Below are 16,981 nucleotides of genomic sequence, written 5' to 3'. Positions count from 1 at the left end.
GATTCAAGGTCTGCCTCCTGTATGAGGGCAGCGTAATCCAGCAGATTGATTTATGTTAAGGAAACAGTAGACTCAGAAACAGCTGAGGCACAGTATATCTAACCTCTGCTGCCTTTTCAGCGTTTGCTTTCTCTGTCATGGGCACACATGGCAATTACATCCAAACTACTCCACAGCGTTCGGTGATAAACTGCTTTCAGATGTTTAATCATAATATTTGCACGGTCAGCAATACGGTGAACAATTAAATCTAATAACCAAATATAATAAGAGGACAGCTGGAATGTCTTGAAGTCGTGCCTAAATCACACTGAGCTTATGGCAAAATATTTGGGGGACAATTTTCTTTGGCTGCAGATGAATTTGGAAAGAAATAAAATACCAAGCTCTTTTCAGCATCCATTGAAAGTTGCAGCAGCATGCGTAACGCTGACAGGTTTTTTTAGTCATATTTGAAAGGTCTGTGCTGTTCTTTAAAGCCAGAATAAATAGAACTGAAAAGATTAGTTTAATTATCTGCTCTGGGTAATTATTATCAAATCTTCTTCTTATCATTATTATTTAATTCATTAATTGAAGGAGAGAAGGTTAAACTATTTCGTGCATCAGCTAATCGTGTAAGTAATCACTTTAACATGAAAATTTGATGGTTCCAGGATGTAAAACGTAGAAGGATTTAACCACAGAAATTAAATATGATATTCATAATGATTCTTTAGTGCATAATCAGCTAAACATACCTGAATTATTTTAATTACATTAGAATGATTACTTTTCAAAGAGTCTATGAATACTGTACCTCAAAACTTCCTTTTCAGTTTTTTCAGTTTCTAGTGGGTGGTATCTGGTATCAAGTGTTAGAACCAGAGACACAAGACTTGGACCCAAATGCACAACCAACAAACAGGAATAAAGTTAAAGGGTGTTTATTAAACACGGACAGAATTAACAGTTCACAAAAAGGTTTCCTTAAGGAGTCTTCGCAGGTTAGACAGTGTGAATTCGTCACGGCGTCTGAAACCAGCAAGGGACCAGCAACTCTGCCCGGGTCGGGAGCACACGAGGGGAACCCGACTAGGATAAAGCAGAGAAGAGTCAGGGGACAAACCAGGTCATACACAGAGGATCCAAAAAACAGGCAACGGTACATGGGGAAAAGGCACAGTACTAACCATGAGTCCAGGCAAAAGGTCAAAACCAGTGAGGCAGAATCAGGCAGAGGTATCAGGAGGGGATCAGGCAGGCTCAGGAAACGAGGAAACAAACCGGGTCAGGAACAAACAGACAGACGAACAGGTTCAGAGAATCGCTGGTAGGTATCACAACACTAGGAAGGAATACGAACTGGCACAGGACAGGGGAAAACACAGGGCTTAAATACACAGAAGGGAGGGAAGACAATGAGACACAGGTGGAACAAATCAGGGTGGAGACAGGTAATCAACACAGGTGAAACAATCAGGGAGAGGAAGCAAAGACACCAGACATGACACAAGAGGAGGATTAACAAAATAAAACAGGAAATGACACACAAGACAGACAAAACATACAAGAGTCCAGGTACTGATATGACATCAAGGTGCTTTACCATCATCATCTGTGTCTGAGTGTAGATCCCCTTAATCCATAAACATCCTAAGCTGTTTATGTTGCAACTTCTAATTGAATATTTTGATTCATTTAACCTTTCCTGTGTGGTTCATCACCATTTATTTTAATATTATCTTCTGCATGTGCATGTGACTGTTATTTCTGTTTTTTTCCTACATTCTATTCACTGATCCCATATATATTCATAAAAACTGTGAATAAAGGTTAAGGTTATTACATAAAAAAAAAAAAAAGAAAACTGAAGAAAGAGTGACTTAGATTTTTAACTGAGTATAAAAACAAGTGTCTACATCCACTGTCATTGATCCAACTCCATAGGTTTTACAGGTGAATCAATGTTGTAGAAGATGATGATGTTTCCACGTTAACCACGGAGCCTCTGAACATCCAAATAGGTCATATCTGATGACTATGAAAGATGATTACCTGACTTATTATAGTATATTTATTGGACCAGTGGATCAAAAGTCATTAAACATTTTAGATCAGTAAGTGCTTTTGGTTGTCAGCAGCTGTTTATGTCATTGAGGGTTAACTAAAAGCCCAGAATGGACTAAACAAATGAGACATTTCTGTATTTTTGCAGCCATCATGGCTGCAGTTTTACAATAGTGGTCACATTATTACACACGGACCCTTTAAAATTTACCTTTAATTAGATTAATAGGTTTGATTATCTTAAAGCTACAGGAGCCAAAATCAGGGAGTAAAATATGTTGTAATACATTTAGTTTTCTACAGATTTTTATATTAGAAGTGTTTTGTTTCATAGTATTGTACAGCAAGTTTTTAGAGTTAGTTTTTTGAAAAACTTTTAGAGTAAGTTTTTTAGAGTATATACTAGCCTTAATGTTTGCGCCTGTTCTGTTTTGTTTTGTGTTTTGCCTTCTTGTGTTGTATGTAAAGCTGCTGAATATTTGAATGTCTGTCTGTCTGTCTGTCTGTCTGTCTGTCTGTCTGTCTGTCTGTCTGTCTGTCTGTCTGTCCGTCCGTCCGTCCGTCCTATATAAATACCTTCCTTGCTTCTCCTTTAGGTCCAAATTAAGAGACTGAACATAAATATAGATGACCTGATGCTGTTTCACTCCACTGTTAAAAAGAGAGGGCATTTTTCAAAGCTTCTGTGGAATAGGGAAGTAAAGCCATGTCAGGTTATTTCCAAATGGATGTGAAAATACTTGTGTAGGTGGAGACTGATTTGTTTTGAAATGAAAATATATTAATCCGGACCTGGCTTTAGTCTTATCTTTTAGTAAATTAGTTATTTTATAATAATAGTAATAATAATAATAATAATGGATTAGATTTATATAGCGCTTTTCTATGAACGCATACTCAAAGCAGATACAGTGGATCCATTATTCATTCGCTCTCACATTCTCCCTCTGGTGGTGGTCAACTACATTTGTAGCCACAGCTGCCCTGGGGCAGACTGACGGAAGCATGGCCGTCAGTTCGGGCCTACAGCCCCTCCGACTGCATTCATACACCAGTGTGAGTAGCAGCACTGGAGGCAAGGAGGGTGAAGTGTCTTGCTCAAGGACACAACAGCACATGACTAGGACAGAGCAGGATTCAAACTGCCAACACTTCGGTGATTGGATGACCCACTCTACCAACTGAGCCATGGCCGCCCATTTTAGTACTATGAGGGGCCATCTAGGGTGTTATTGAGGATCACCATGCATCGCCTTAATGTTCCCTGTTTCTTCCCGTCCTCAGTCCAGGCCCGTGACAGCAGCACACGGCCTCTTTCGGGTACAGCTACAGTGTTGTGCACTGTTCTGGATGACAATGACAACCCTCCAGAGTTCATGCAGTCATCGTTTCAGATCAGCCTGCCAGAAAACCTGCCCCCTGGAGTAGTCCACACTGTTCAGGCCTCAGACCCAGATCACGGAGAAAATGGAACCATTCACTACTCCATACAAGGTCAGAAACAAAAATAGACCTTCATATCAATAAAAATGGGATAAAAAATATCAATACAAGAATATATTGAATCAAACATATGCATGTGATGTATCACAGTGGTGTAAAATATCTATATTTTAGTCTGTTCTTCTTGGAATTATTATTATTATTATTATTATTATTATTATTAATGACAATAATATGCCTAATAATCATCATCATAATTGTTACACTGATATCAATAATATGATGATGAATGATGAGATATGTGAATAAAACCTTAACTTACAGCGACAAATCATGTATTTTTAGGTAATCAGGTATTTTTTCTTCAGCTACACAGACATCATGATGTATTGTACCATTGTTATTATAGATCATCATGAGTTTCACTGTGATTCCTACTCTTTAACCCCTTAGAGTGTTTAGAAATTTAGGTGTGATGCATATTTACAACAAAAGGCATAATGGTCAATCGTAATGAAAAAGAATGAACACACTTTCTGTCTCAGATGATGGAGACAGTTTTATTGATGCCATAAAATTATTCTCAGTGTCTTGACTCAGTAGGTATAGAATATGCCCACACCAGCGCTGGGGGAGTACATAAACTATCTGGGCTGATTTTGTAATGGAAAGGGTTTGTTGCAAATTTGTGACAGTCGACGTTAAGGAGTTAATAGCCAGTTTACTGTGTTTAATGTCTTCCACTCTTGTCCCATCTCTGATTGTCTTTAGGTGAGGACTACAGAGGTCGCTTCTCTATCAACAGTTACACCGGTGCCATCAGCACCACACAGATCCTTGACAGAGAGGAGACTCAGAATTACACTCTTACAGTCCATGCCCGTGATTATGGCCCCTCTCCACTCAGCTCATCCACACAGCTTCTACTCATTCTCCTGGACCAGAATGATAACGTACCCACCTTTTCCCGTAAGACTTACCATGCCACCATCAGTGAGGGTTTACCTGCTGGAACCGAGGTTCTCCGTCTTATTGCCCTCGATCCTGATGAGGGCTCCAACGGCGACGTGACATATTCTCTGACAGAGGACAGGAGCCAGGGAGCGTTCTCCATGGACGCCTACACGGGATTGATCCGCACCACCAGGTCTCTGGACCGAGAGGCCAGAAGCCAGTACACCCTCAGAGCTGTGGCCACTGACGGCTGCAGCCAAGGCCCACTGAGCTCTGTGGTGTCAGTGACCATACAGGTGGAGGACGTGAACGATAACGTCCCAGTTTGTGGCCAGAATCCCATCAACGCCTGGGTGTCCATGAGGACTCTACCAAACCAGATCATTACCACGGTGACGGCGACAGACGGTGACCAGGGTGAGAATGGGACAGTGCGGTTCATGGTGACAGATGAGGAAAATCTGTTTGACATCAACAGTGAGTCGGGAGACATTTCACTGAGAAGACGAGTCTGGGCTGGTTTTTCTGGAAGGAAGCTGCAGGTCGAGGTGTCGGACCGAGGAAGACCAGCTCTGACCACGACCTGCCTGGTTTTTATCCACCTGATGGGAGAACATGTGGGACTGCAGTTCACAAGCAAAGTGTACAACGCTACGATCAGCGAGAACAGCAGAGCCGGTTTGTCTGATCATGACTATTTGTGCTGTTTTCAGTGGCTGTATTAAGATTCTCATTTACTCACATTTTCCCTGTGTTTCTCAAGGCACGTGGATCACAAAAGTTGAAGCCAATGACCAAACCAACAGCAGACAAAGGATCACATACACCATATTTAGTGGCAATGAAAATCACATTTTCTCCATCAATCGTCACACAGGTAAAACATAATGATGCAAAATCCTTTCTGAAAACAGACCTGTCCATCTAAAACCACTGCTTTTATAGGAAAAGGCTTTACACACTTTTGTCTTTTGCCATTTGTTGTTTAGAAAAAAACAAAAATCCTACTGTTTTGGGATATTATTGCACAATATGTCAAATAAAAATGTGCTAGTTGACCTGGATTTAAATCAGCAAATCGGCACCAGGTTCCACTGAGTAGCTTCTCATTTTTTAAACAACCATCAGTTTGTAGAGAGCATAAAAACTGGACTGTGTCTCAGTGGAAAAAAGGTTGTGTGGTCTAATGAGTCCAGATCAGCTTGACCCTGTTCCAGAGTGATGGTCCATCAGGGTGAGGTGTAGGGCTGCATGATATTGGAAAAAACTGACATTGCAGTTTTTTTTAACCCTACGATATATATTTCAATATGAAAAATTACTCAGGAGGATATAATAGCTGTGTAGTGCCAACATAAATGGTCAAACAAATTAGTTGTGTTTCCTCTTGTGGTGACAGGTGCAAGGAACTATCGACAGAGAACACGTGTTTCAGTATCATCCTTCTTTGTTGCCAAAATAATTCCAGATACTGACATTGGTTTTCTTTTTGGCACCAAGTCTTCATTTTCTGTGATTTTCTCTTGTTCGTTGCTCATTTTTCAATGTTGTTACCAGCGACTCACTCCATGTGCAGGGGCATGGTCTGCTTCGGCAAACTGATTAAGAACAATTGTGATTGGTGGATTGCTGCACCCAGTGTGTGTCAGGTACCCAGGTTGAAATTAGATGAAAACACGTTGAGTTTGTTTGCCTCCTACATTGCAGAATCTGCGATGTGACTATTGCGCACACGTACATTTCAATGACGATGCTCAAATGATATATTGTGCAGCTCTAGTGAGGAGAGAGGTGGATGAAATGATTTTTTTAAAATCTGTGTTTATTTGGTTTTTCATTTTTTTTAACACACATAAAACAGAATAGAACAAAAACAAGCTGGGAGTAGTTAATATACACACACACACACACACACACACATACACATAATTCCTAGTGCCTATAATACAAGCCTGTGGGGGCAGTTTTCTGATCTGGGGTTGATACATGTATGTCATGATTATTATAATGAAATTGTATTCTGGCTTTGTGTGACTCAGGTGAGATCCGGGTGCAGAAGGACAACTCTCTGGACTTTGAGGTGAGTCCTCAGATCCAGCTAGTGGTCCTGGCAGACAGTGGGCTGCAGACAGCTCACTGTAAGGTCTCCATCAGTCTAGTGGACATCAACGACAACGCACCAGTGTTTGAACACAGCAGCTACAGGACAGCAGTGTGGGAGGGTCAAATCCACAACACCTATATTATGCAGGTAATGAATGTCTCCGCTTTGTTAATATTAAATACACCAAGCAAGTTGTGTTAAGTTTAATGAGCGTATTCTGTTAACATACTGTTTGTAGGTGTTTGCGTTAGATGCCGACAGCGGGATGAATGGGCAGATTGAGTATTCCATCATTTCCGGCAACCATAACAACGCTTTTATCTTGGACTCTGTGAGAGGAATCCTTGCAACCAATGTCATGCTGGACCGTGAGATCACCAGTTCATACAAGTACAGCAGCTTTACTTGTTTACCTGCATCACGTGACTGCCCTTTCCACACCTGACAGTTAAAATAAGAAAAAGATTAGTTTGTCATTTGTTTCACCACCAACAACACTTCTCATTGGGTTTTTCTTATATCATATTTCATTCAAATGCCGCTTTATCACTTTATAATTGTAACATCTATTACACCAATATCATAATTAATTTATGAGCTTTTTTAATTTTTTTTTTTTTACATCTCTAGTATTTCCGTGTTTATTTTATTTCCACCCTTGAGGCTATAGTAGTTTCCCAAAATAAGACTTGTCAATTTTGTTTTATGAATGAGAAATGATGAATGCAAGACAGGGAAAAATACTGAATGAATAAATGAAATATGGTTCTGTTTTTATCATGTCACCGCTTCTTTAATTGAATTGGCTTTAAATTTATCAAATCATTTGATAATTTATCACTCTATTTTACTTTTAACTTCTCATATATTTTCTTCACGTCCTTACACCTCCTACTTACATTCATCATGCAGCACTATACTAGCTTTATATTTGATCTATACAGAAAGACTGATATTAGAAAAGTCTTTTGAGAAGAGAAGGTTATTTACTTTTCTAAAGAAATTAACTCCTGAAAGTGTGTTGCTGTAGGTTTTGTCCTGAATGTTTTCAGTCTGAAGACAGTTTAAATGACAGTTTAAATACTTTAATTAGGACTTAAATGACCTTTAGTGTTAACCCATAAAGACCCAAACAACCACTGATGACCAAAATCATTTACCAATACAAAATGTTTAATAACTTCTGATTTATTAAACCTATCAATACATGTAAATAATTGATGTAAAATACAGTTTGTCATCTTTTCATGGTCATCAGATATGACCCATTTGGACACTCAGAGGCTCTGTAGTTACCGTGGAAACACTGTCATCTTTTACAACACTGATTCACCAGTAAAACCCATGGAGTTGGATCAATGACAGTGGATGGACATACTTGGTTTATGTTCAGTTAATGATCAATTTTGTTGAAAAAGTCACATTTGCTTCATTTTTCTCTGTTTCTGATATCATGACAAGTAACTTTAATCTGAGCTTTTATGATCATCTACATGATCAGTAAATTAAATAAGGGAAAATACCTGATCTTTATTGAAGAAACACAAAATACAGAGGATATTATTTTAATAAATGGTGATAAATCACCTAAGAAACGTTAAATGGAGAGAAAAATTCATTTTGGAACTACCACAAAAGTAACACTGGGTCTTTATGGGTTAAAGAACAATATGTTATACACAATATTATGTTTTATTAAGTTCAGTCTGTCATTTGTTTACTCCCTCACATGTTGCAGGTTGGTTCTACAGGCAGCAGACAGGGGGAACCCTCCGCTCAGCAGCACCGCTAGCATCAGGATCCAAGTGGTGGACGTGAATGACAACAGCCCTGCCATCCCCCCCATGGAGCCTGTACTCATATCAGAGAGTAAGAAACACCCCCAGCCTCCCGATTAGGGTCAAAACACAGTAATGTCCCGTCAGAGAGCAAACTTTGATTGATTGCCATTCCAGCATTTATTTCAGTATAAAGTAGCTCGTTGTTTTGGATAATCCCTTATGGTCCAACTAAAGCAAAAATTAATTTAAAAGTAAAAATGTGGGTCATTTAGCAACACTAATCTGTCAAATCGTCTCTGAAATGTCCCGACAGAGAGATTTTGAATACCGTGTTTTGACCCATTATAGCTTCTCATGACAATAACATAAAATCTCACTCTGGGTGGGTGGAATGTGGACAGTTTGAAACATACAGAATGGTCTTGTCTTATGCTTTCCTGTTTTACTAGATTTACCAGCAGGTTACATGGTCACTCAGGTTACTGCAAACGACGTGGACCTGAGCTCAGCCATCACCTACAGCTTTGCACTAAACGGCAGCACCAGCGGCCCCTTTGCCATCGACTGTTACACCGGCGTGATCACCCTGACACAAGCTCTGGACTACGAGGCACAGAAAGAGTACACTCTGATCATCTGGGCATCCGACTCCCTCCATCAAACCACCGGGGAGGTCGAAGTTCAAGTTCTTGACGTCAATGACAATGCTCCAGTATTCACCCAGGTCTCCTACCAGGTACACATAACATATCTATCAAGAAACTATGGAGGGGCCTACATACCAACTACATGGGGTCAAAAATGTTCCATGCCAACACATCCAGAACTTTTTACCGGCTCATGTCATGGATTTCGAGCAGCATATTAGGACCAGTTTAGGTACTGTACACTTTTCTCTCAAGCTGGAGAAAAGGGGAACTACTTTGAGGGAAAATATTGCAAATGCACATTTCAAAGCACGAAATTTAAAACAAAAGCAAAAGAAGACTATTTAACCAGAACATTCCCTTTTTTATTGGGCAGGGACTGAAAATATCCTAATGTTAACATACCCCACCAAGCTGTTACTCAGCAGTGACTTGGATGAATCAGGTCAAGCTTAATGTTCTCAGCAGGTTGACCAAAATGGGGGTACAGAATCCTACAATGGGGTGTCACTAGTTGTTTGCAGTAGCTAAATTGAGTGACGTTGACATTTTGAAATTGTCATTTGTACAGAAGCAAGTGAAAGAAGCAGCTGAGATGCAAATCTTCTGTACTATGCATGTTGCATAGTTGTGAAAAAAAATTATAATAAAAAATAAATAAATAAAATTGAGAGATGGTTTTTGAGACCCTCTGTAGATAGAGACACAATCCTGCAAAGCTTTTCTGTCTGTCTTGGTTCAATGTTTTGTGTGTAAAACTGACACACAGGTGACCAAATAACTTTTTTTTTTTTTTAGTTTTGTTAAATTTAGAAATAAAACTATAAATGTTAGATGACAAACACACACTGCTTTACAACTTCACTACAATCCTCTGCCCAAGTACTAAATAATAAATAAATGTAAATAAAGTCCAAACCGCAATGCATCCCCCAGAGCACAAAACAACACAGATTTTAAGATACTAGCATTGCCAACATTATGGACAAAGTATTTACTACCTTATCACCCTGCAATATAAGTTATGCCCATGGCATAGTCTGAGAAATGATTGTAGAACATGTTAATAATGGATGTTCAATTCTTTTAGATTTTTTCCATGTTTATTAGGTTGATTGAATAGCAATTTTAAGCATTTTCTTCGTTTTAAATACTTTTATTGGATAATAAATCACATGTACTGTATGTTTTGTCAGTCGCTGACTTAATTTGTGTCATTACCAAAACTTAAAGCCACATGTTTTTGTGTGTTTTATGTGATTGTATGCAGGGGTTGGGAGTTTAGAGGCATGATGTGGCATGATGAACCCGCAGTTTGTGATGCCTCTTATCTAGTGGTCAACAATGAGGAAAAGACTTAAAGCTGTAGGGCTCTGTAATAAACCATGTGGGTGCAAACACAAAATGGAAAACAATGAATTGTGTAATTGGTCAGAAAAATGAGCATTTAAGTAATATACAGATACCTGACAAATAACACAGCATTTGTCATTGGTTACTTTTCACCTCATTCGTTCTTTGTTGCAGGTGGAGCTGTCAGAGTTGGTCCCAGCAGACACATTAGTTGTGTTGGTGTCTGCTACTGACAGAGATTCTGGACTCAGCGGCAAAGTCACTTACAGACTGCTCTCATCTCCTTTACAAGGCTTCTACATCAAACCAGATGAGGGTAAGAATAGCTAAACTGATGGAAAAGACATTGTGTGTATAAATAGAAGATAAAGAGGTTCAAGAGTCACCAAAATAAAAAAAAACAAAACATCCATAACACAGTGTAAAAATTGAGTTCTTCTGTTTAAGACATTACTTCGTGGCTTACAGTTTTCATGGCTGTCTGGTTTGGTTGATTTTCATTCTTTTTTCTTTTATTCTCCCATAAAATCAGTTTTTCTGGCATTTATTAAGAGCCAAACACCAGAGGAAAAACAACACACAGAAACACAGGCTGGTTTTCAGAGGTTACTTTGAATTTTTATTATGTTAGAAGCAGTATATTTCTCCGTTGTTTATATTTCTGTAGTTTTGGACGTGTACATGACAGGAGAAGAGAGAAGACTTAATGAAATTCAGCATCAGAAAAGGCAATTAGTTAACTTATTGAGATAAAAAGCTTCAAGAGAGCCATGACTATTTTTATCTCCCTTTTTAAAACTCCCTAAAGTCTCAAAAAAAAAGAAGAAAAAAATCCAACATAGCTGAAATCAAACCAAACCAGCCGTCCTAAATGCCGGCCCATCTTTTCCACCAGAGTGATTTATGTGCTTCAATCATGTTTGAACCCCAAAGTTTAATATCTGAGAAATGTAGGCCTATTTGTCCAATTTTGTGGTCGAAGGCACTAATGGAAAGTGAAATTTGCATCAGTTTTGACTAAAGCCATCTAAAATGAATCCAAAAACCTGATATGGTGCCTACTGTGGTGCAGCAGCTCTCAGTTTTTCCATGTCTATATAGTCGACAACAATGGATGCTGCTGCTTTACGGTAAAACCTCTGAATTAATAAAGTTATACTGGGAAAAGGTTTAAGTGGAAGCGAAGTGGAATAATAAATTGCATGGATAAATGCTTTATTGTTACCCATGATAAAATGTTCTCCTTTAGTCTGCACATGGAATTCATTAAGCAATATTCACTCAGGAAATAACGCTGTATTGCTGTATGTAATGACAAGGGCAATCTGGCTTTAACTCAATACACTGTATTTGATTCAGAAACAAGTAGGGTATTTGTATGTGATACGTGATGAGTTTGTTGGTCAGTTTATACTTTCAAATATTAAAAATCACCTAAATCATCATGGTGTTTAGCATAAAGAGCTCTGAATTTTTGACCAAGATGCCAATGTATTAGACTGTAGTTTGTAGATTATTTATTTCCACCTATGAGTCGGTGGATTTATGTGACCAGTTGAGGGTGTAGTGAGTCACTCTGCCGGTCTGTCATGGTGAGGAAAATTAACACCATGGGGCCTTTGACCAGTGTGTCAGAAAGTGACCAGATGGGATGAGAACCACAAAGAAACAACTTTTAGAGTCAAATAAAGCAGTGGTTGTCAACTGGGGGGTGGGGGGTGGGCGTGGACACTCTCCTGGGGGGGCGCAAGCACATGTCACAACATTATAAATCACTTGGCTCATACCCCCCCACACACACACACACACACACACACACACACACAGATTGAGGTCCATGGGTGGGTGGGAGGGCAGGTAGTCAATGATAAGGTGAGTGGAGCTCACTTTCACCTTCCCGCAGCTTTATCTACAGAGCTATATATCAAACCACATCCTCCTCATATAGGTCAGGCGCGTTGCTTTTACAATTACCCAAATTCTTTCGGGCATGGGGGGGCACCAGTAGGGGGGGGCAAGTAGTCAATGATAAGGTGAGTGGAGCTCACTTTCACCCTCTCGCAGCTTTATATACAGAGCTGTATAACAAACCACGTCTTCTTCATATAGGTCTGTCGCATTACTTTTACAATTACCCAATTTTTTCAGGCATGGGGGTGGGGGCACCAGTAGGCTCTTGATGTCATTAGGGGGATGTAATTCAAAAAAGGTTGAGAAACCATGAAATAAAATGACAAAGTGATAAAATCTAGAATCACTGTTGTTGTTTTCTCCACTGGACTCAGCTGTTAATGAAAAGAATGGAGTTTGATGATGAAATGGCAGCATTTCTTCTACAGAGGTGACAGTGATTATGAGGCTTATGAAGGTATAAAGTTATTATGGGATGTTATTATCTTTGCTAAGTTGCTGTTTGTTGATCCATGGTTCAGACTAAACTGTGACAGTTCTGACCTTGTTTGTTGGATTCCAAACAGATCTTTAGTTCAGCTATTGACAACACAAACCGTAAAGAAAACAGAGGTGATTTGTGGTTTTACTGTGGCTGTTTTCTGTCTGAAAACAGAGCTAAGCTAACAGAGCTATTATGTAAACTATAAGCACATGAAGATTAGGCACAGTGTTATGTTGACTGTGTAAAAGTATGAGGTTTAGTTTGGAGAAGAAAACGTAATAATACCATAATAGATGTGTATAAACAATGAACTTTATACTTTATTCAGTGAATGATACAGTCTGAGGATACATAGCACTGATTTGTTGCTACTGAGAGCTTGGAATATCAGTTCTACAGATACCCCCTCCTAGGACTGCCTACTTGAGTAACATTCTCTGTATAACATGAAGAACAATGGTATGACTATCATTAAAGTTCTAATGATGTCTGAAAGTTTCTTGAAGTCTATATGATGTGTTATGAGTGCATCAGATGTATTGGGCTAATTACCCTCGAACACACCAAAGAAAACATCCTGACTGCTTTGTTTTAATTTATTTTCTGTTTAATATCCTGCAAATTATGCTTGACAAGTGAGTTCCTGCATTTTTCCAGATGAAAAAAACAACACATTTAGAAGTTGTATATGTTTTTATTTGCTTATAGAGCAGAAAAATGAGACTCAGTCCTAAACAAACACTGGGCAAATGTGACCAGGACCTAAAAGCAGCTCAAAGGAGCTATAGACTTGTGTCATAGAAGATAGGGTTAAGTGGAGGAAGATGATTCACTGTGGTGACCCCTGAAGGGAACAGCCGAAAGGAAAAGAAGAAAACTTATTACTGTAGAGTATTACTCCTTTGACGGCTTTACATGTTTGTCTTGCAGGGTCTGTCTTTACCAACAAGCCTTTGAAGGCAATCACAAACAGCAACCCGATCCATCTTCTGGTTGAGGCCAGAGACCATGGCGATCCTCTCCGGTCCAGTGTCACCTCCATAGATGTAATGATTTTGGACACCAACGACCATGCACCTGTGTTTCACCAGGACATGTACACCCTCACCGTCCCAGAGGACACAGCAACAGAAACCACCCTACTGACACTCACTGCAGATGACCAGGACTGGAGCCCCGAAAATACACATCTGGACTACAGCATCATCGCAGGGAATGATGAGAAGCGGTTTTGTCTGGAAGTAAAAATGCTTCAGGTTGAGAATGTGATGAAAAACGTTGGAAAACTTGTTCTGTGTAACCCTTTAGACCGTGAGACCACTGAGAGCTACACGTTAACTGTGAGCGTCTCCGATCGAGGAACACCTCCATTGAACAGTTCTGCGGTTGTCATGGTGACTGTGAGTGACTGCAATGACAATGCCCCCGTCTTTTCCAACACAGAGTACCATGTCCAGGTCAGTGAAAACAGCCCCATGGGTACCAGGTTGGTGCAAGTCAATGCTCGGGATCCAGACTTGGGAACCAATGGCCTGTTGCATTATGATATCATATCAGGAAACAGCAAAGGACACCTGAAGCTGGACCGTCAGTCTGGTGTTTTAGTGGTTAACCAGTCGCTCAACTATGAGGAAGATTCAAAATATACCTTGACCATTCGAGCATCTGATGGTAGTGAATCATCTGAAGATCGTAAAGTTGCTTTCACAGTTGTCTTCATCACGGTGTTGGATGAGAATGACAACACTCCCTACTTCATGTTCCCTGTTGTTAACTGTTCCGTGATGGAGAATCTTCCAGCTTTTACCCATGCCTGTTCAGTCCACGCTGTTGACAATGACTTGGGTGTCTACGGCCAGCTCACCTACTCTATACTGTCCTCCTGCTTCATGGACTATGGCAGTGGAAGCCCTGAGAGGAAAGAAGCCTTTGCTATTGATGCCTTCACAGGTGACATTCACACCAGGCAGACCTTTGATTATGAGCGTGAGAGTGAATACTGCTTCATTGTGGAGGCCAAGGACAAAGGAGACAAAGCAGCGACAGTGCGAGTGCAGGTGGCCATTAAGGGAATGGATGAGTTCAGTCCCATCTTCACCCAGAAGCAGTACCACTTTCTCCTGCCAGAAAACACAAAGCCAGGAGAAACCATTGGCTTTGTCATGGCAATGGACTATGATGGTGGCATTGATGGGCTGGTGGAGTACTCGTTTCTGCACCCTTCACAGTTTTTCTCAATAAATAAAACAACTGGTGCCATCTTTGTTTCAGATCCTGTGTATCGCAGAAGAGGCAGCTATGCCAGTGAGAACATGGTAGAGTTGGTTGTGTTGGCAGGTAGTCCCAAAGTAGGCTCCAGGACCACCACATGTCCAGTTTTTGTCAATATCTCAAACTCGGCAGAGGCATTGGCGGGGGTTCCTCTTGATACTCACATGCTCAGTCTGAGTGTGTCCCTGCTGATGTTCCTCCTCATCCTGGTCATTTTTGTGGGTCTGGTTCTTTCATACAAGATCAAAGAGGCTGCAGTGAAAAAGGCAGCTGCCATTGCTACAAACTTAAACAATGGCACAGGCTCCTTCTGTGGCTCTAGTGTACAATCCTCAAGTGTAATCTGTCTGCAGGAGATGAGGCGGCCCAGCATCTTGGTGACAAGAAAGGACGTACCAACCCTGTACAGTCAGTCAGACTCAAGTGGCCGTGGATCAGCAGAAGGCGAAACCGCAGAGGATCAGGAGATCAAGTGGATAAATGAGAACCTTTACCGTAAAAGAGATGAACCAGTTCAAGGCAACCAGACCTCAGAGATCCCTGATTCTGCTTTACCTGCTGATAATACTTGCTGCCACTCTATCGATGTAGGACCAGAACACCTTTTAGCCTTCAAAAAATGTTTAATCCCAGGAATGGCTAGCACAGAAAGCCTCCATCACTTTAAAGAAGAAGGCGGAGGTGAAGGACTACTACCAGCAATTCTTCGGGTGAGGGATTTGGAGGAGAGTATGGGTACAAAAGGGTATGCCCCTCTCTCAGAAGCCCAAGCCTCTACCGATTCTCTATCTTCCCTGGTTTGTCCTGAGGAGCAGATGCAGGGCAGCTACAACTGGGACTACCTTTTGGACTGGGAGCCTCGCTACCATAATCTAGCATCTGTCTTTACAGATATTGGGCTGCTCCCTGATGAGGAGCTCCAAGGTGGACGTGAGGATTTGGCCGCTGAGTCTAGCTGTCTCATGAACCCACCACCTCTTATAACAGGAGTAGCTCAGCCAGGCATTAGGACTGTGCCTCCGCGAAAGCCAGGGCGCTTGCCGAGCCTTAGTAGGAAACCATCTTACCGTAAATATGCCTACTCCCCCTTAGCCAGAAATACTGGACTCACCCCCTCAGCCATGACTCCCACTTTCTCCCCATCTCTGTCCTCTCTCACCATTCGGACCCCTAATGCCTCTCCAGTTGTCTCAGACACTGGAGTGGGGGGTATCAGACTGGACTCAGGGCCAATGACTGCTAGCCTGTTGGAGGCAGAAATACAAGTGTAGACACATTAACAGAATGTGTGAGATTCAATTCTGCAGGTTTCCTCCATTTAAAGTTATGTGATCTTCGTGTTCATCTCAGCAGTTCAGTTACAGTATGTTTTGATTCATCAAGAGTATATTAATATTTTGATAAGTATGTGCCAGAGTATATGTGTAATCTGGTTAATTATGGTTTAACATTGTGAACCAAAGAATTTTGCATGACATACCTACATCCTGTCATCATCATCTACATACATGGGCTGCGTTTCCTACCCTATGTCATACATATTGTCAATAGAGAGCTGAAGTCCTGTCCATTCTGATTGTGCCACATTGGATCTTATTTCCAGAAAAACAATTATTAGAGTGACTAGTGATAGACAAGTAATTTTCTGATCCCGCTTGAGTTATGTGACAAGTTACACTTATGATATTTGCCAATGTGAAAGTTAATGAAAATACTGTTCTATTTCTGGTAAGACTGTTGAACTGTCGGACTGTGAAAACACGTAAATGTAAAGACTGCTGGAAAGTCAGATGCCGCCACTGTTTCAACATCACCAGACTACTGATTTTCACCTCTTTTAAAGGGGTCCTATTTAGCTAAACCCACTTTTATCAGTCTTTGGTTCATTTATTTGTGTATTTGGACCCTAATAGTTTAAAAAGTTTGTATTTGAACCCTCCAGGTGCTGCATTTTGGCAAAAATCTAGTGGATTTCTACAACCTG

General features: G+C 40.5%; 1 protein-coding gene across 1 annotated transcript in view; it reads left to right on the top strand.

Moving 5' to 3' along the window:
* Positions 1-16,714, top strand: part of dchs2 (dachsous cadherin-related 2) — a 48,793-nt gene extending 32,079 nt beyond the window's left edge. The window contains exons 12-20 of the mRNA XM_030129129.1: positions 3,334-3,543; positions 4,264-5,124; positions 5,210-5,323; positions 6,486-6,697; positions 6,789-6,940; positions 8,289-8,419; positions 8,781-9,067; positions 10,506-10,647; positions 13,657-16,714. Coding sequence (XP_029984989.1) covers positions 3,334-3,543; positions 4,264-5,124; positions 5,210-5,323; positions 6,486-6,697; positions 6,789-6,940; positions 8,289-8,419; positions 8,781-9,067; positions 10,506-10,647; positions 13,657-16,268 — 4,721 coding nt within the window. The 3' untranslated portion in view covers positions 16,269-16,714. The remainder of the gene's footprint in view (positions 1-3,333; positions 3,544-4,263; positions 5,125-5,209; positions 5,324-6,485; positions 6,698-6,788; positions 6,941-8,288; positions 8,420-8,780; positions 9,068-10,505; positions 10,648-13,656) is intronic.
* The last annotated feature ends 267 nt before the right edge of the window (positions 16,715-16,981 follow it).

The sequence above is a fragment of the Sphaeramia orbicularis genome, chromosome 1 (genome assembly GCF_902148855.1).
Source record: "Sphaeramia orbicularis chromosome 1, fSphaOr1.1, whole genome shotgun sequence".
Classification (NCBI taxonomy): Eukaryota; Metazoa; Chordata; class Actinopteri; order Kurtiformes; family Apogonidae; genus Sphaeramia; species Sphaeramia orbicularis.
The sequence above is the reverse complement of the archived record's forward strand: the minus strand, read 5'-3'. Positions and strand labels throughout refer to the sequence as shown.